The 19481-nt window shown below is 41.4% G+C and overlaps 1 protein-coding gene across 6 annotated transcripts in view; it reads left to right on the top strand.

Moving 5' to 3' along the window:
* The window catches only part of LOC127355296 (axin-2), a 74007-nt gene that overhangs the window by 41131 nt on the left and 13395 nt on the right, over positions 1–19481 (top strand). For 2 of the 6 annotated variants that reach the window (XM_051386034.1, XM_051386028.1), the window contains exons 1-2: positions 16140–16347; positions 17251–18194. In XM_051386034.1, coding sequence (XP_051241994.1) covers positions 17362–18194 — 833 coding nt within the window. In that variant the 5' untranslated portion in view covers positions 16140–16347; positions 17251–17361. The other 4 variants (XM_051386030.1, XM_051386029.1, XM_051386032.1 and 1 more) reach the window with 4 other exon arrangements.

Below are 19481 nucleotides of genomic sequence, written 5' to 3'. Positions count from 1 at the left end.
AATCCTCTCTCCTTTGTGAGGCAGAGAGGTGATTTATATCGGGGAGAAAAGCAAGTAGGGTGACATTTTGGAGCTTTAGAGCTGGGATGGGGGGAGGCTTTGAAGGGAAATATATTCAGTTATGTCTGTGGAATGTCTTGGCAAGAATGTGCAAGGATTTTGAGCTCTCACCTCATCTGTGTAGCTGGTGAACTCTGGTTGCAGTAGCTTGTGCATTCCTGTTCATTTGACAACATGCAGCTAGTATTTTTTTAAACACTCGAGTCAGTGCCATATCATAGATTATCCCACAGCTCACTGGGTTACGGAGCCAGCAACAAATGAGCTTGAGTGTGGGAACAACCAGTGCTGGCATCAGTAGATGATTCGATTTACTAAAAGTTATAAAACATGATTGGATTTGTAATTGGCAGTTTGTTTACTGGGAAATAATCTAGCTTTTGTGTTTGTTTCTTACAGGTGGCGGCTAACATTTTGGAGGAAACATCATCAGAGTGGATCTTACATGCAGCAGTGGGTAAGTACATGTTCATGGCTTTAGAGCGCGCTGAGGAGATTGAAATTGAGGGTTTGGTGGTGGAGTTTGTAGTAACTTGATTGTAATAATATGTCAGTGCATCTGCATTTTGATTCCTCTGAAAAGCATGTTTATGGTACATGAATGATCAAGCATGTTACATTTATAGACGTAGCCACGCTGACCAAATAATCCATTTCTCTTTCCCATTTCTCACTGAATTGTTCAACCTTTCAAGCCTGGACATATAGTCATTCTTTTTGTGTCAAGCATTTTTTGGCCATTTTTGGCCTTTATTATGTAGCCTACAGTAAAGAAATGACAGGACTTGAGGGTAAAGACATGCAACAAAGGTCTTCAGCCAGACTTGAACTTGCGCCACTGCAGTGATGGTCATATTCGCTGTTTCGAAAAACAAAACAATCCCCTATTAGTGTTGTATTCCTGCAATCATGCTATCTGCAAACATCATACAGAATATCTTTATGATAATTTCACTTTATTTCATCTTCGGTCATCATTCATATTGCTTATAACAACATCGTACTGACAAGTTCATTGCGGAGATCTGGGGACATGACCACATGGCGGAGCAATAACCACAAACTGTCAGATGACCAGACAGGTTGTAAGTCGCAGGTTAGCCAAACGTATTAGGAAGAAGAACAAAAAAACAGCAGCATCATCAACATGATTAGAAACCAGTCCGTAAACATCCATCACAGTTTATAGATGGACTTCTTGATTCAACTTTGACCTAAAGCTGCAAGAATTACTCAATTGAAAGAAACGATTTAGTAGTTTTTTTCATACTTTAATGCCAGACATGAGCTTATTCCAGGTTTTCAAATATCAGGGTTTGATAGTAAATTAATGTTAAATGTCTTTAGGTTTGGGACTGCTAAGTACATTCACTCAAGTATAATTTTGACATACATATACTTCACTGTAGTATTTCTATTTTATGCTACTTTAGCCATTTTACATAATGGGTACTTTTACTTTTGATCCTTGCTGTTTGAATGCTATATGTGCAGAGTTTGACATAGAAGGATGATTTCACATTCATATGCTGAAAGTGGAAAGTTTCTCTGTGCTCATTGAAAATTAAGGGGCGGGGCCTACCAGCATGATTTGTGACATCACAAATAGTTTGGAAGTGGAGTAACATTTTTAATTCAGGCCTTTATGGTGCTACTCTTACTTAAGTAAAGGATCTGAGTACTTCTTCTACGTCTGCTGGTCAGACAAAACAAACAATTTGAAGATGTCACTTTGTGCTCTAAATTGATGAATCAATAATGAAAATAAATTATTAGCAACATTTCACTCACTTTTCAGTTGTATCTTTAGTTATATAATCTGGCTAAACTTTTGGCTTTTTTCCAAATCTGTCTGATCATCATATTTCTTGACTCGACTGTTGGAGTGATGTTGCCATGTTGCCAGATCTCAGTACAACGTTATCCTAACTGATAGGCCAAAACTTTAAATATAAGACCCAACCAGAGTTATCCTTTAAAGTATAGGATAAGCATGGAATTTGGAGATGGAATATGTGCAGGGACCCTGATTAAAAGGGTTCAACACATACACACATCCAAACACACACACACACACACACACACACACACACACACACACGCCATTAGTCCCCAGAGCTCCAGCTGCCCAGGGCTCTAAAGTCATGTTGTCCCAGTGTGATTGAAGGTCCAGCTGGTAGACCAGCCCTTTTGATCCCTTTCCCTTTTATGAGAAAGACAAACAGCTCTTCGTCGTCACCCACACTGGAGTGATTGATACACACACACACATTGGGATCACAGTTAGGCACACACATGCATGCACACATTCACAGGGTGATCACAGAGAAGCACATGTGCACATGCACACACACACACACTCGCATTTTCTTAATGGATGCCTTCTCTCCCACTGTAATCACTCTGCTAATGACCTGCTTGAACTCTGAATGAAACCCAGAGGGTGAGAACAAAAGGTGGAGAGAGAGAGAGAGCGAGGGAGAGATACAGTTGAAACCATTCAGTGTGAACATGGCAGCAAAATACATTTTGGCCCTGTCATTACCCTGATATATAGATTATAATGTGTTGAGGTTATTAGTAATAGTACATTATATAAACTGTATGTATTTTATTAATTTGGGGTTAAACACTGCCAATGGTTTTGTCTTAAAGGAACACATTCCACCCTAAAACTGAATTCACTACGAATATCGTGATATTTGTTGGTTTAGTTAGTATTTGGGAGATTTCCCAACGCTGGGAACCAGAGAGACAGCCTTGTTAAATCAGAGTGAACTGAAACAGGCTAATGAGTTAATGACGATGGGACCAGGAAATGTGGCATATGAGTGCAGAATCACTCTGGCCACTGTCCATTACTGTAAATGTTTCCCCTGTTAAATGAATGTGACACCACTTCAGCACATCACTGACACAGTCTTGGCTCTCTTTTACACAGCTTTTGGAAATTCATATGTCCTTCATGTTCACATCTCTTGCCCAAAAGCCCAGGGATACATTTTTCTTCCTTCAGCTGGTAGAGTAGTTGTATCTACTTTGAATTTCTACTTGCATCCAACATGCTGCACATCTGCCTCCAAGTTGTGTCATGGCTGTTGTGTCTGGCTGGTGACAAGCTGCTCTTGTTGTGACTCTTTCACTTCCTGGTATTATTTATTTTGTATGTTACTGATGTGTTTTGTCTCCTAAAACTGAGCTTTGTTTTGTATTTGAATGTTAAAAGAATTTGCCTGTATGGGAGCAATAAACCATTCCTTCAACACGCATAACTTTAACAAGCCATTCCATCTGTTGCTATTACAATGCTGCTTATATTTTGTCTATTACTGAGTTCGTATGTCTTATTTTCTTCAAGAAAGTACGTTTTCAGCACTCTATGGGGATTTTCTTGCTGTGATCTGCTTCATCTGGTCTTGTTCCAAGATGAGGACGCTCATTTATAGAAATTTTCTAAAAAAACAAAAACAAAATTCTACTGAGATCCAGGGATATACATATTTTAGGAGCAGTGTCTAAGTTGAGACAAAGGGCACACCATTGTACTACTGCTTATTAAACTGAACATCACAGTCTAAAAGAACATTCAAGATTCAAAGATTGAAAAACTACTGTCTGCCACATAATGTTAGAAAAGTGTCTTAAGTAAAGGAAGTGGTTCTCATTTTTCCCCCAAAAATGTATTAGAAGTAACTAATAAAAAAGGATACAAGTTGAATTTTAGTGAAATAAAGGTCAGCACAAGAGCACCAGCAAACTGTTGTTAGTTTATTTACCTACATAAATCCCATTCACTTAGTTCCACTAGATGTGTTTCCCCTGGTCATCACGCCGCAGCTTCATTTATAAAGATACATTATCCATAAGGTTAGGTCAGAAGCGTTTTGACAGTGCTAACAACCCAATACAAAAATTTTTAGCATTAACAAACCTTTTCCTTGTTTTAAGACACATCAGCCATGAAGACCAAATGACCTAATAAGACAATTTTCAGCATACTGCTTCAAGTGAAACATTCATATGGATCTGGAGCAATTGGTTTTCATATAAACACAGTTTTAGTTTAATATAATTGTATATCTTATGAGGACTGAATGGATCCACTGGATGCAAAACAGGAACAACTTGTGTTATGATTTTCAAGCTAATATCCAACCTGAATGTTTGAAGTGGGGGTTTTCCAGTGGTTGGCTCTCTCCCCCTTTGGAAAACCGAGGGAACAATAGAGGGGCAATAGTGTCGAGACAGGAGGGGAAGAAGGGAATGTGCTACACATTCTACACTTCCTGGGTCCTCACTGCCCCAGAGGCATTTCAGGGCCTCCTTACATGGGAGCCATCCATACATGGGATTTGCATGAAACTGACTTTGATGGGATCTCCCTGCAGCTAAAGTGCTGGGACGCAACGTGTGTTCGGACTCACAACTGGGCACTGCACGGTGGATGAGAAAGAGCTTCCGCTCAGAAAAGGGTGTCATCTTTCTCATTTTTGCGGCACATGGCGTCAGGATGTCTGGGTTTGTTTTTAGAAGGCCAGTTTGTAATGATAATCTATGAAGAGTGTGACACAGACTCATACATATACCTAATGTGCTGTAAATAGCTTGGGATCAATAAAGTCTATCTATCTATCTATCTATCTATCTATCTATCTATCTATCTATCTATCTATCTATCTATCTATCTATCTATCTATCTATCTATCTATCTATCTATCTATCTATCTATCTATCTATCTATCTAAATGCTTATTTCACAGTGGATATATAGATATAGAAAGAGCACAAGAGGGAGGGCTGGGAGGGTGTGCAGGATGAAGGACAAATGCAGACAGAAACAGACTACAAATAAAGATGGAAAAAGATAAAGAGTTGGAAATCCACTAAGGCAGACAGACAGAGAAACAAAGGAAAATCGACACAGAGATATGGGCGAGAGGAGAAGGACATATGAAGTAAAAAGGACAGAGATAGAACAAAAAGATGAAATGAATGAATTGAGATACTGTGAGTCCTAGGGGTCAGCTTCTTTTTCTCTTTCCCCTCCTCTCCCTCTCTCTCTTACGGTAATCCCTCCAGTAGCAGTGAGCTGTTAGGCTCCTCCATAAATCAGCGTTTGTATGAAATACCAGCGGGAGCCAAAGGTCAAAGGAGAAAATTAGCAGCTGTCTTTTCCTCTCCTTTCATGTTAGCCGCGGGGCTAATCGCCAAGTGCGCCATCAGCCTCATTTCCACTTTAAAACAAACTCCCCGACAAGCTGGGGAGGAGCTGTTTGCCCGCTCTTACATTTTATGGCACCGGATTTTATTCTGAGAGGGAGGAGGGAGGGGGAGGAGGGGTGGTGGGAGGGTCCTCTGTACTCCTGCTTTCTAGTGTCACCCTTCTCTTTCTACACTCTTTTTCTTTGCTTCCATCCATCCCATCATCGTCAGGTGTGGGAGGGCAAATAGTGGAGCATGCTCCTCTCACACTGCTTTGTTGACACATTTCAGCAGCGCTGGAGGAGCAGTGATGATTGGCGGCCTTTCCCTGTGCTCCCTCCAAGGTGGTGCTACTCATTAATACTGGGCTCGGTGAACTCTGTTGACCTTTCTCACTCCCACAGTGTCTGTTATTCTCCTGCCCTACTGTTAGGACTTCCCAATAGTTGAAATACTCACATTTTTGGACTAGACGTTGCATTATTGGCTGACAGCAGTAGAAGGAAGGTTTTAGTAGTGTATGAATTTATTTTTATTTTTCCAAAACTACACTACACTAACTGCTATTTTTCTTTTGCTCCGGGGGGTTTTTGGACAGAACACACCTGCCCAATCCGACTGAAATCCCAACTAGCTGGCTGGAGATTGTGTCATCATTTGGGTATTAATGAAAGTGAATGGGAAAATAAGCCTGAAGCTTGCTGGATGACTTTTGATTCTTTGAGTAGTGTATTTTTTGAGGTTCATCAGTGTTTGAGTCCTTATTTGTGGACAGGGCATCCCAGCAACCTTGCAACAAACACTGCCTTCCTAGATCCTGAAACTTCCAAAATAATTTTCACTTAAAAAGTATCAGAGGTGTTGATTGAACTCTACAGAAATGTTTTGGGTCATAGATTGATAAAGGTCCAGTGTGTAACATTTAGGAGGATCTACCGGCATAAATGGAATATAATATTTATCCTTCTGTATCATCCATGATTACCCTGAAAACATGTTATGTAGAAAATAATAAGAAACACTTTTAACTTTGTTTCAGTTTAAAGTTTTGCCGTTTATCACTGGGAATTTCATTTATCTTGGATTAATCTGAACGTCATATTTTATGTCCAATGCCATGTTTAGTGCCAGTGCATGAGGCAGTGTGCCCTTTATGTAGCAAGGTGCAGAGTAAGGTTGTGCAGATAGTGGATGGCGTGCGAGAGACCAGAGTTTGGGTTATGTAAGAAAACTGTGACTATTGTTACATTTTTTATTACTTACAGTCCTTTCCTAATCGTAACGGTTTCAGTTGCCAAACATTAACCATTCTTTATTTACCATGATTTTTCCCTAGCCTAAGCACAGGTTCCTGTAGTTGCAATGCATTCACACTAGATGTTAAAAATCATAGCTGCTCAACATATTCTGGGGTTTTTATAGACTGGAGATAGGGTTGTATAGTACTACTTTATAATGCTACCTCCTTAAAGGTTCAGTGTGTAACATCTAGGACGGAGGATCTATTGGCAGAAATAGAATATAACATTGATAGGTATGTTTTTATTACTGGTTAATCACCTGAACTGTGTGTGTTTTTTTGTCACTGTCAATTAAATCTGATCAAACCACGCCCACACAGCTTCTGAGTGATAAACTCTTAGTAAATTAAACCTTTTTTTCCTTTTTAGTCATGAATATTTGATGTTATAGAGAAGTATTTAATATTTGAAGCCACACAGAAGCTCTAAGTTTCATTAGCATAATAATGAGTACATTTACAGTACAATTTAATTCAAATATAAAACATAAACCATGGCGTTTAAAGTTGTCAAACACCTCTGACAGAATGTACTGTTTGCTCTACGGCTGCTGTACCTACAAACAATGTACAGTTGTTTCCATTATTGTCCCACAATGCCTGTATTTCTCCTCCCTTTCTCTGCTGTTCCCTTCTTAAGACACCTCAAATTTCACTTTCCTTGTTTCTGGCATGACATGTAAATTGTGATCTAGAGTGTTGTCAAAGCATATAGACAAGAAATAATACATGAAGAGAAGAAGTAGATATATTTTTTCTCTTTCTCATCCATCTTCATTGTCTGCCTTTGTCTTCCTCTCTCTTCTTTGACCCTCCTCACCTCTCTTCTTTCACTTTACATCTCTCTTCTCTTTCTCTACACCCTCTCTCCATCTTTTTTTCTCTCTGTGGGAATGTTTTCCCTGTCGGTTGTCAGAGCAGTCAGTGAGGTGCATAGCAGCAGTGCTTTGTTGATGTTCCTCTTTGCCTATCTGCTGTGCAGTGTTTTGAAACTCACCCTCCCTCTGCACACCTGCTGAGTAGCTGCATGACACTGGGAAACATCTCACAATAGGGTCAAAACACTTTTATCTTAGTTTTAGTTATGGATTTAGAAACTCTCTCAGGAATAAACGAACAATATGCAGCTGGCCAGAGCTGAGGTCCTGGATGATTGCTCTCTTTTTGCTGTATCCGGGACTTCCTTTATTCACAGTAGGTGGGTTTAACTCTTCAACTAGTACAAATATCATATCCTTACAGAAAACATTCAAGAACACACACACTCACACACACACACACACACACACATGTTTAGAACTTAATAAAGCAAACATGCATGCACGTAGCGTATGTGTGTACATTATATAGTAACATGCACACAGTTTAAACTGTGGATTATGCAGACACACCAGGTTTGCCTAAAGTGAATGATCTTTCTCACATCTTCATTTTCACAGTCTTAAACTTGAGGTTAAGAAAAAGTCATTGGTGTTGCTTTTCAGACATTGTTCTTCTCGTTCTCTCTCTAAATACAAAACTTACAGATCTTACCAGCGGTACAAGTCCTACACCATGTGCAAACTGAAGACTATGAAAGAACATGACTGCCACTCTATTGCTATGAGGTTTGAAGATTTCAGTGTTTGTTTAGAACATATTCTGCACAAATCAAAAATCCCAATTTCCTTTTCAGGCGACTTTTCATTATAATTGCAGTTTGTGATTTAGTATTAGGTACTTTTAGAGACTGTCAGGGTGGTGTGAGGCACAGCCTTAAAAGTGTATGACTCACACCAAAACCATGAGAGTCTGTTTAAGTACTAGTTCCTTACAAAATTCAATCAATCTTGTTCCTGGCTTTGAATTTCTTGTTAGGTCTGTTAGGTTAACACTATCATTACTGTACAGACTATACATTAGTAAAACACTGTATCCTTTAGATATGTACATGCTACTTTCGTGCATATTAGCCTACACAGTCAGCAAAAGCATCAGGAAAGAAACGCGAGTGTATGTGTAATGTGTATGAATAGGCATGTTTATGTAAATGAACAAAACCATGTTTTAAACAATCAATAGGAGAGCTGTTCTCAAATCGAATCAATTAGGAGTTGGCTGAGCGGAGCGAGCCACACACATACTGTAACATTTAAGATAAATAAACCCAAGCCACCAACACCACACATGATTGACAGGTAATCATCTCATATGCCAAAACATCCAGCTGACAGCTACAATTATTATGGAATTTTATGACAAGCGTATTTGTTCCCTCTTGTTTCATTGAGGCAATTTGCATCTGTATGCATGATAATCAGAGACTCGTGTTTCTACATCTCTGTGCTCTGATACACCAGATTCTTTTACTAGATTTTCTTTTTTTATCATAAAGAACTTTGCTGAACACTCACAAAGAAAAAGTCACAAAGCAACACATAAAGTGGAATTTGCTTATGATAGGCTTCAGCTTGAACTAATTCACTGGAAAAGGTGGCAAATGAATGCCTTGCTCAAGGACTTAACAGTACCTGTTGGGGGGATAGAAGGTATTCCTCCTTCCTGTTTCCTTCTGTATCATCCATGATTACCCTGAAAACAAGTTATGTAGAAAATAATAAGAAACACTTACCTAAGTTTGTTTCAGTTTAAAGTTTTGCTGTTTATCACTGGGAATTTCATTTATCTTGGATTAATCTGAAGCTCATAATTTATGTCCAATGTCATGTTTAGTGCCAGTGCATGAAGCAGTGTGCCCTTTATGTAGCAAGGTGCAGAGTAAGGTTGTGCAGATAGTGGATGGCGTGCGAGAGACCAGAGTTTGGGTTATGTAAGAAAACTGTGACTATTGTTACATTTTTTATTACTTACAGTCCTTTCCTAACCGTAACGGTTTCAGTTGCCAAACATTAACCATTCTTTATTTGCCATAACCATGATTTTTCCCTAGCCTAAACACAGGTTCCTGTAGTTGCCATGCATTCACACTAGATGTTAAAAATCATAGCTGCTCAACATATTCTGGGGTTTTTATAGACTGGAGATAGGGTTGTATAGTACTACTTTATAATGCTACCTCCTTAAAGGTCCAGTGTGTAACATCTAGGATGGAGGATCTATTGGCAGAAATAGAATATAATATTGATAGGTATGTTTTTATTACTGGTAAATCACCTGAAAATAAGAATTATGTTTTTGTTACCGTAGAATGACACATTTTTATCTACAGAGGGGTTCTCTTCTACGGAGGTCACCTTGTTTCTATAGTAACCCCCAACAGAAAAACCATAAGAGCCTTTAGCATTTTTCGCGACTTTCATGGCCACTGTAGTTTCTCCAACATGCTTGGAAGGCGAGCAGTATTCAGTTTGCTGCAATCTGAAGCTTCACCGCTAGATGCCACTAAATCCTACGTATCCACACTGTTCTTTGAATTTCTGTTATGACTACCGTCCATCATTATCTCATTTTTTAGACTATTCCAGCCTTTCACTTTTTTGTACATTTTTATTGTTTTAACAGTTGTATCTATAATCCAGAGACAGTTTGGCCCTTTGGAACTGATAGCTGCTTTGAAAAATCACATATAAAAGTGTCAGTTGTCTTTTAAAGTGCAGCTGCCTTTGTTATTGCGGTCTAATTACTTAAAAGTTCTGCTTTTTCATGTGCAAACCACCTTTTTAATGTTGCAGTATTTTGTCCACCCTTTGGTATTTATTATTTATTTATTGGTATTTATTTATCCCATCAACCTCAAATCTTATGATTGTGAGTGTTGTTGTTGTGCCCTGTGAAATGCTTTGTGGCAAACAGTGGGAAGCAGCTCCAGGCGGGAAGGGCTACATGTGGAGAGAAAACAGGTTTTTATAAAGACAACAAATCCTGTGCATCAATTCACACAGGTGATGAAATACATGTCTGGTTAGTGCTAACCACACACTCAACTGTTTGGTTTTCGCCACAGAATCTGACACTGTGTGTGGACACCCGGGCCTTTCTGCTGGAGCGTGTCTGAAACGGCAGGATGCAGATATGTTGATATCACAATGGCTGCCTGCAAAGAAAATTAAACAATGAACCACTGGCACAACCGTCTGTTTGTTTTTATGGTGTCACTGCTGTCTCTCGCTGCCGTCTTGTCCAGGAGTCAAACAGTTGAATCATTAGATCATTAGGGGCTATTTCGTTTGCCTTATCAGTGCATGGATTTGCTGTCAGGCTGAGTCTCGGCCAGTTAGCCGTTGTCAGTTTAAACCAGCGTTGGTCTGTAACAAGTTTTGTTCAGCCTCTAATAGGCCTGACTGCTGCTTCATATCAAGCATTTTTCTACATAATTGGTCTGATGCTCATTAAGGATGGCTAACTGAGCTCAAAGTGAACACATTTCTCTCGCTTTCACAATCAGAATAATCATTTGATTTGTTGAGCATGATGCGTCGACAAACAATTCTTACACATGAAATTGTTTAATGGAATTACTGCAGGAACAACTGACACAGTTATACAGGGCGCTGGGGTATATAGTGTGCTAACAATGGTCATTACACTATAAATATCATTTGTGATACACTAAGTTTTCTATTGTTATTTGCATTTTGTGCAGTCATGTAGTGTAATGTGCAGAATGTTGCTGTTTTATATTATTTTTTCAGCTGTACTTGTTATCTTGCACCGAGGAAAGAGACACACACTGTCTGTCTGTGCATGCTGGCTTGGCAAACATTTGTTCACATCAGACAGGGTTTCGGTTACGACAAAGGTTTGCCAAGCCCAAACGGATTAGGCCAAGCATCACAGACATTGTTTCTATACATTATTAAACTTTTAAGCCACCGAAAAACAGGATTGTAAGAAAAAAGAGGGAGAGTGGGAAGAGAAAGTAATTATTCATCCTCACGCACCCCCACACCTTCTTTAGCAAATCCCTCACTCCAGTTTTAAGAGATGACCATTGGGTTTTGTTTTGTTCTTTTAACCTAGCTGAAAACCTTACCTGATTGTTGTCACTTTTATTTAGACTTTTCAAAAAGTTGAAATTAAAGTTTATTTTCTCAAATTGGCCCTTTTAAAAGGAATGGTCTTAACAAGCCATAACAAGCGGATGAATGGCTGGCTTCTCAAACTTTAAGGGTGTTATGTACCATGTCCAACTTCAAAGCCCGTCTTAACTCCACACTTTAATTGTATCTTCTTCAAGCCTGTCTGCCTGACCGCCATCTGATTCTGCTGACAACTGCACTCCTCTCTCTTCTTCATGCTCATCCTTCTATCTCTCCATTCCTCCCTCTCCGTCTTTCTCCATCTGTCATGACAGATACACCCCCTCCGTTCTTCTTTCCCTTAGCTCTTCTATAGTCACTCTGCTACAAGTGTCAACTCAGGCACGAGCCCTAAATTACTTTTTTGGATGAGTGTTGACATCTACCACTCACCCTTCAGCTCATGCAAACAGAATGATGCTATTTTCCCCTCTTTTCCTCTCTCTCTCTCCCCACTCTATTTATTTCTCTATCGCTCTTTTTTTTTCTATTTCTCTCTGAGCCTACAAACAGACATTCACGCTTCTCTCCATATGGGCTTTAATTTGCCATTGTCCCCCAAGATATTCCTCGCTCAGGCTTGAGATAAAGGGATAATCACTTCAAAGGGAAGCTAGGGGGGAGACTGCCCCCTCCCTCCCAGCTGAAAGGACAAGTGGACAATACGCTAATTGAGAGGGGGAACTGATCACAGGGTCTGTTCAAAGGGACGCCTGGCCACGCCCCCTCCTCCCTCCGACGCACTTAATTTTATTAGTGTTTATGGTGATGCTTCAGCCAAAATTATCACTCAAACCCACCACAGCCTTTGAACTCCAAAATATTGGGTTATTTGCAATTAGCCACCCTCTCCTCTGTTTTTCTGTGCTATTTTAGCACAAGTGTAGGATTTGAGCGGAGGGAAGGGCGATAAAACGGGCTGTACAGAATTTATTGTTCACATTGTGGGAACATATACTGTGAGCTGCGATATGATGCAAATCCAAAAGTTCTTATGAAAAAGCGACAAAAGGGGAGAACACAGGCCTACTGTTTGACTGATGCAACTAATGATACACCATCAAAGACTTCTGCAGTACAATACTAACAGAAAGAAAGAAGTTTTTTTTTCCTAACAAATCATTCCTACACACTACTATAATTAAAGACCTCTGTTTGTTTCCACGTTTCCGGATGCGACACCTATACTGACAGCAGTGAAATGCATACTTTCCTTTAATGCAGGCTCTAATTAAAGAGGAGCTTCATTTCCAATCTTTGGTGATGCACCAGATGCCTTTAATTTCTTCCCAACCACAAGCTCTCAATTAGCCTCCAGGTCACCCCGTTTTATTGGGGCTTCATAGCAAGTCAGTGGCGGCACTCTCGTCCTGTATTGTGCTTTTAAAGCGTTTGGATCTTCCTGTGAAATGGTTAGGGCCCCAACAAAGGGGTCAGGGCAGGGTCAACATCAAAAAAAGCTTCTTATGGCTACTTTACAGCACCCTCTCTCTTTTGTCACTGCTAAACACAAGAGTGGGCATTCGAGGGTCAACAGGTGTGGTCTCATGGGTTGAGCGTCTCATGACACTTCCAGAATGAATTTTAAAAAGTCAGCAACTTGTATTTTGGCTGCATCTTTGGTGATCACTGCATTAAAACAAACACATCCTGAATAGTTGACTAGCCCGAACTTTACATGTTATTAAAAGCAGACTGAGCAAAGCATGAGCGAAGCTTCCTGCCTGTCAGCAAAAATTAAACTGTCTGTGGACTTTTTTTTTTTCCGTTTTCAGTGATATGTGCGGCCTAATTTAATTTGAGTGAAGATAACATCTTATCCCGAATGTGAATATCCCACTTTTAAGATTGTCCTGCACTTCAAAAATTACATTTTATAACCCCTCTATATCTCAATTCTCCTTTCAAAGCGGGCTTTAAAGAAGTTAGTGTGCAGATAACAGTATGGCTACATATTCATTGCTTTAATTTGGGCCGCACTGATCAGTCAAATGCCCCTTGAACGTCACAGTGCCAACGCTGCTGACCCATTTTGTGATTTCGGGTTCCATCTCGCAGACAGCGGGCACTTCCCATTGCGAAGGCTTGGAGGCTTTTTGTGCATTTTGGGTGCTGGATTGTTTGGATTTGTGGCAGCAATGTTTGTTTTACAGAGCCCTCCAGTATAAACAGTGGCTATGAATGACCACTTCATATTCACACTGTCACGCACACACACACACACACACACACACACACACACACACACACACTAGGTGCACACAAACAGAGACAGACAGAGAAAGGGACTGTACCGTCTGTTATCATACGGCTTTGTTTACGGCTTTAACACCTTGCACTGAAAATGTCTTCAAAGATTACATTTGAAATAAGCTGGACTCGATCATCAGACAAGCTCACAGCATGCAGGAAGTGGTTGGCAGGATGTCAATGTAATCAACTGGACTCCTCTGCTTTACCAAGAAAACAAGAAGGGCTCGCACTGTGGAAGAAAGCTAGAGTTTGTTAACGTTACTGAGCAGCATGTATCAGAACTAAAACGTACAAGTTGGAAACTTGTATCCAGTGTGGCTGCAGGAAGCAGTGAGAAAATACTGAGCATGTAAATTGAAAATAATAAGGTCCTATGGTCACTGAATACTCAGCTAACAACAGGGCCAATACAGGCTGGATGAGACTGGATGAGATTACATGTCGCCCTAAACCATGTGGCCGAGTCTAAGGATTTGGACAAACGGACAAAGATGCTGACACAACTGTAAATCCACATGGTAACTGATGCACAGCAGGCTTTATTTATCTATGTATAAAGCAACATGAATTAATCACCACTTGGGGACCTCAGAAGTTGGATTTCATTAGTTCCCTTGTCCTGTACCATCAGGAGAGTTTTGTGAATTTGAATCCTCTGACTTATATAATTATATTCTCCTTTAAAGTTGATTTCCAACATCAAAGGGACAATATAGCCTTTGAAGTACCATGGGATTGGATCACTGTCTAACCCACTCTTTAAGATTCTGTCACAATGACATTAGGAGAGTCATGTGAATTAAAAGACTAGAGAACAGCTCTTGCCTTTGCTCTCTGTCCAATTTCAATCAAAATGTCATGCTGTGCCATTTTCCCTGAATGTGGAACTGGCAAGTGTGTTAGGTTGACATCTTTGTGGGTAAAAGCCTGTGACTAATATGTAAATTATTTGACAGTTACACTCTATAGGATTATCAAATCAGGGCCATAACTTAAAGAATACGTTTTAAATAGTTGATTTTAATTATATTTAACCACAAATTCTTTACTGTCACTGCCCTTAATCTGGTCATTCTGAGGTAATATTACTGGAATTACACAGGGATAATGTGCCCAAACTCCCTATACATTGTGAACCAATATAGAAAAAATGAAGACCTATCATGCTGCACAACAACAGACACATATATACCACAGTGAACTGTACAATGACTGCAACCCCTATCATAAGGCTTTCTCCTCAGCTAGGTGGACACACTAAACTCGCTCCTGTCACTCGAAGAGGCCACAGGCAACAGAAGTATCGCTTTTGTTTGCTTTGTGTTTCTGTTGAAACTTTGTGTAGTAACAGGCGGACTGTAAGAATAATGCTATTGGCGCGGTAGATCACTTACTTCTGACGCTCTAAAGCCTCGGGGAGTTGGCTCTAGATTGCCTGTCTTTGATAAGGTCCTGGCATACACGTAAATCCTTACCCTCTCTAGAAAAGTTTAATGAACGTTAATGGCCGTCTAAACGGACGGGTTTGCGAACGATAGGCTGTCGAACGGGATTTATGCGCTCACTTTCAGCCGTTTCCCTCCTTTTATCTTTATTCTAGTTGGTTTTATGTCATCGGTTGTTGCGAAGATGAGACGCTGTGTTTTTATGTATCTTCCGGGACCAGGCCAGCGGTTCCCTACTTTGAAGTCCGCAGTTAAACCCTCAGCCCAGTTGGTTTAGAAACAAGCCCGGAGGATTTCTACCGCCTGCCATGGCTTCTTGAAGCACTACCTGGGGAGAAAAGTCCAAGGGAGAATACTTCTCTCTCTTTTATTCGCGGCTGCTTTAACATTGTCCCAATGTGACAGGACATTACGGGACAGAGCAGAGAGCAGCGCGGTTGTAGTCACAGGCTGTTGTTGGACTACTTTACTTGAACGTTTTCAGAAAGGGAGGCTACTCGGGTACATGGATGGTAAGTTGTAGGAAAGCTGTTCCACAGGCCCCCTCTCTTGGCCGCTTTGATGTGCTGCTGCTGAGCTTTGAAGTTGAGAAATGCGGGCTATGTTTCTTGTTTGTGGGCGAGAAATACGGTGAGATAGATAAGAAGCTTATGTGTGTGTGTGTGTGTGTGTGTGTGTGTGTGTGTGTGTGAGCACAGATAAAAACCGAATATTTGTCGGGTGGTGCGTCTTCTAGCTGGGAAAAAAGTGGGATGTATTCTTCAATCGGAGCCCCCCTCCACCTCCTCTTTTACCTCCTCCAGATTTTGACACCCCTAGTGATCTACATAGGGACTGAGCCTGCCTGCTCTGAGGTCAGTTGTTGAATGGGACAGGGTACAGCGAACTACAGCGCTTGTTTTGCAGTGAGATAGGACACATGTGGCACGGCGCATAGCCAGTCGTCTCTCTTTTTTTTGTGCTGGATTACTGTTTGGAGAGTTTTGGACCGCATTAGCTCGGCTGTAAATGGAGTAATTGTTCAACTTTTTCACGGGTTTTTACTCTGGTTTGGATCTGCTCTGCGATGGTATGTTGTGTGTGTTTTTTTACGCACGTTTATTCAGCCCTCATCCGTCGGATTTTAGAGTCGGTTACTTTATGATGTCGTGTTACACTGCCTGTTGAGACTGTGTGAATGATCATGTAGCGTTTGTAGCTGCCGGTTTATGCCGTTTTTAGCTGCTTGTCTCTTTTAGATTTGGCGCTGAGGCTCCGATTAAAATCGCAATCAGCTTCTGACTGAGGTTTTACTCCAAATATGTCAAGTCTCTGTGCCGTGTTGGTAGTTCAGACACGTTGCCCGGGCTTTGGCTTTAATAATGTGCTGTAATAGCCTTCTTGGGCAGATATTAAGGCGATTGATCGCTTACATTTACGCATGAGCGGCTGGCTTTTCCCGCGGGGCTTTTTACCCCTCGTACATTACAGCGTTTAAGGTCATTGTGGTGCAGATCAGATGCATTCCCACTCGTCTGTGCATTTCTGGGATGGTGAGGACAAGTGTGGGCTCCGAGTGGAAACGTGTGTGTGTGTGTGTGTGTGTGTGTGTGCGCGATGCAGACAGGGGTAGGGTACGGTCGTCCGAAACAGATTGGGAATTAATTGGAGTTGAAGCCTGTGACATGGACTCGTTAGGAAAACACGTGTAAGCCACAGTTGTGAGAATATGGTTTTGGTGAAGAGTGAGGCGGTGCGAGGTGATTATTCTTGTTAAATGTTTTTGATGTGACAGATGAATGCACGTTGAGAATGTAGGCTGCAGTTGATCTCTCATTTAGATTATAAATAGATAAATGAAACGAGAAAAGCCTTTCATATTTCCTTTCTCTGTGAACCCGGCGAGGGTTTTTGAAAGGGACTGTTTACTTGATGTCTTTCTTTGAAGTTCAGCAGGATCTGGCTTTGATCAGATCAATACTTTGTGTTTCAGAGTGAAGAGGAGCTGAGAAGCTCCCCCGCTGCTTTTAGAGAGTGAGGAGGATTAGGCTGGAGCTCAGTGGAGGCACGACGGCACTCTCACACGGCAACCGGAGCTGGAGCCATGAGCAGGGCGCTTACGGAGCACATCAGCAGTAGCTTCCGAGAAGATGCTCCTCGTCCTCCGGTACCGGGGGAGGAGGGAGAGGCGTCATGCTACAACCCCAGCAGATCTGCCAAAATGAGAGCCCAGAGCAAGGTTAAAGATACCCCCGCCGCCGCCGCGCCTCCCGGCTCCACACCGCGGAGGAACGAGGATGGTCTCGGGGAGCCAGAGGGCAGCGCGTCCCCGGACTCGCCCCTAGTCCGGTGGACAAAGTCTCTGCATTTTCTTCTGGGCGACCAAGACGGCGCTCACCTCTTCAGGACCTTCTTGGAGCGGGAGAATTGCGTGGACACTTTGGACTTTTGGTTCGCCTGCAACGGCTTCAGGCAAATGGACTTAAAGGATACCAAAACGTTGCGAGTTGCCAAAGTTATTTTCAAGCGGTACATCGAGAACAACAGCATTGTCGCCAAGCAGCTGAAACCCGCCACCAAGACCTTCATAAGGGATAGTATTAAGAAACAACAAATAGACTCTGCCATGTTTGACCAGGCGCAGACGGAAATTCAGTCCAACATGGAAGAGAATGCATACCAGATGTTTTTGACCTCTGACATATACCTCGAATATGTGCGCACGGGCTGCGAGAACGCGGCGTACATGAACCACGGCAGTCTCGGCAGCCTCAAGCTGATGTGCGGATACCTTCCTCCTCTCATGGAGGAAGAGGAGTGGAGTTGTAATGACCTGAAGGCAAAAGCATTAGGGTCTGTGGTTGGACTGTCTGCGAAAACCCTGAGGGCTACTGCTACCATCCGGACAGCAGCTGAAGTGCTGGAGAACAGTTGCAGGTAAGAGCTCACCTAGAGCATGCATGCCCCTCTTAGTACATCTTAGTGAGTGCATGTCCATTATTATTATTATTTTTTTAGTATTGCTCACCCTCCTCGTGATCACCATTCCTTCATTAGTGAAACTAATGTGAATGTGTGGCAGTTATTTCACAAATGCCTCAGAGAGAGATAAAGGCACTTGATCAAAGGCTCTCAGAGGAACATGCCTGTATATTTGTGCCCTCCTGCCTTGCAGTTAGTCAAGGGGTTGGAGGGGTGGAGGGGCGGGGTGGGTACAAAACATCAATGGATCTGAGCCTTCCTTTTAAGTAAATGGTGTCTTGCAGGCAGCCCTCTGCTGGCTTGCTCAAGTTTCCTGTGCTTTGAAACCCTTCCTCTGGTTCAGGCACGGATTCAGACACCAAGCCTCATGACTGTTACAGCGACATGAAACAGTATGATGCTATTGTAAAGTTATGCTGGATTTTCCTTTTTTTTCTACTCACTAAGCCTTATAGTTAGATTGTACACTGTCACAAAATCTCCCTAACCCAACCAAATGCTAATACAGAGTTAAAAGAACTTGTGCAGTCAGTCTTATGCCAAGCGGAGATATTGTTCTCTTGGTCAGAGATGAAAGCAAAACTGTTTGTGGAAAGCATTTGGGCTTTTATCTTAAGAGCTCGTCCCACACATTGTCCAACAGCTGAAATCTTTTCAAGCCAGGAACATTTTCAAAAACTGGATTTTATGCATGAGCCTGCATCAAAGGGCACTTCAAAAGTTTTTCAACTTTCAACTACTTTGTCCTCACATCTGGACGCAATTGTTACTTAGAGGTTTGACAGTGTCTTTTTACTTTGGTTTTGTAGGAGAAGTGCAATTTATAGATAATCCGTACTTTCCCTGTCAAGTTAGCTAAACAAACTAGAAATTCAAAACTGTCTCCAGCATGATTTTTTTTTTTTTAACAGTGTAATGACTAATTGATTAAGTCTAATAACTCAACTTAAACACTCCCTTGAGGATTCTATCCTTCATGTGAGCAGATGTCAGATAACATCATAGCACAGTTGGCCGTGTTGCATCAGGAACCAATAAGCACAGAGTTTGTTGACATGTGGGCATCTCCTGGTTTCCTGGTGTGATCCCCTGCATTCTTGTTTTTCTTCTAAAAGAAAAGTGGGAGGGAGAGAGCCCTCTCTTTCTTCCTTCCGTCACCCGCTCTCTCCCCCTTTCCCCCTGCCCCTCACCATCTCTTTAGGTCAACCAATTTCCATCTCAAACATGTGGAACTAATTTTGC

This window comes from Dicentrarchus labrax, unplaced genomic scaffold (assembly GCF_905237075.1).
Source record: "Dicentrarchus labrax unplaced genomic scaffold, dlabrax2021, whole genome shotgun sequence".
In the NCBI taxonomy this organism is placed as follows: Eukaryota; Metazoa; Chordata; class Actinopteri; family Moronidae; genus Dicentrarchus; species Dicentrarchus labrax.
This window is presented reverse-complemented; position numbering and strand designations above follow the sequence as displayed.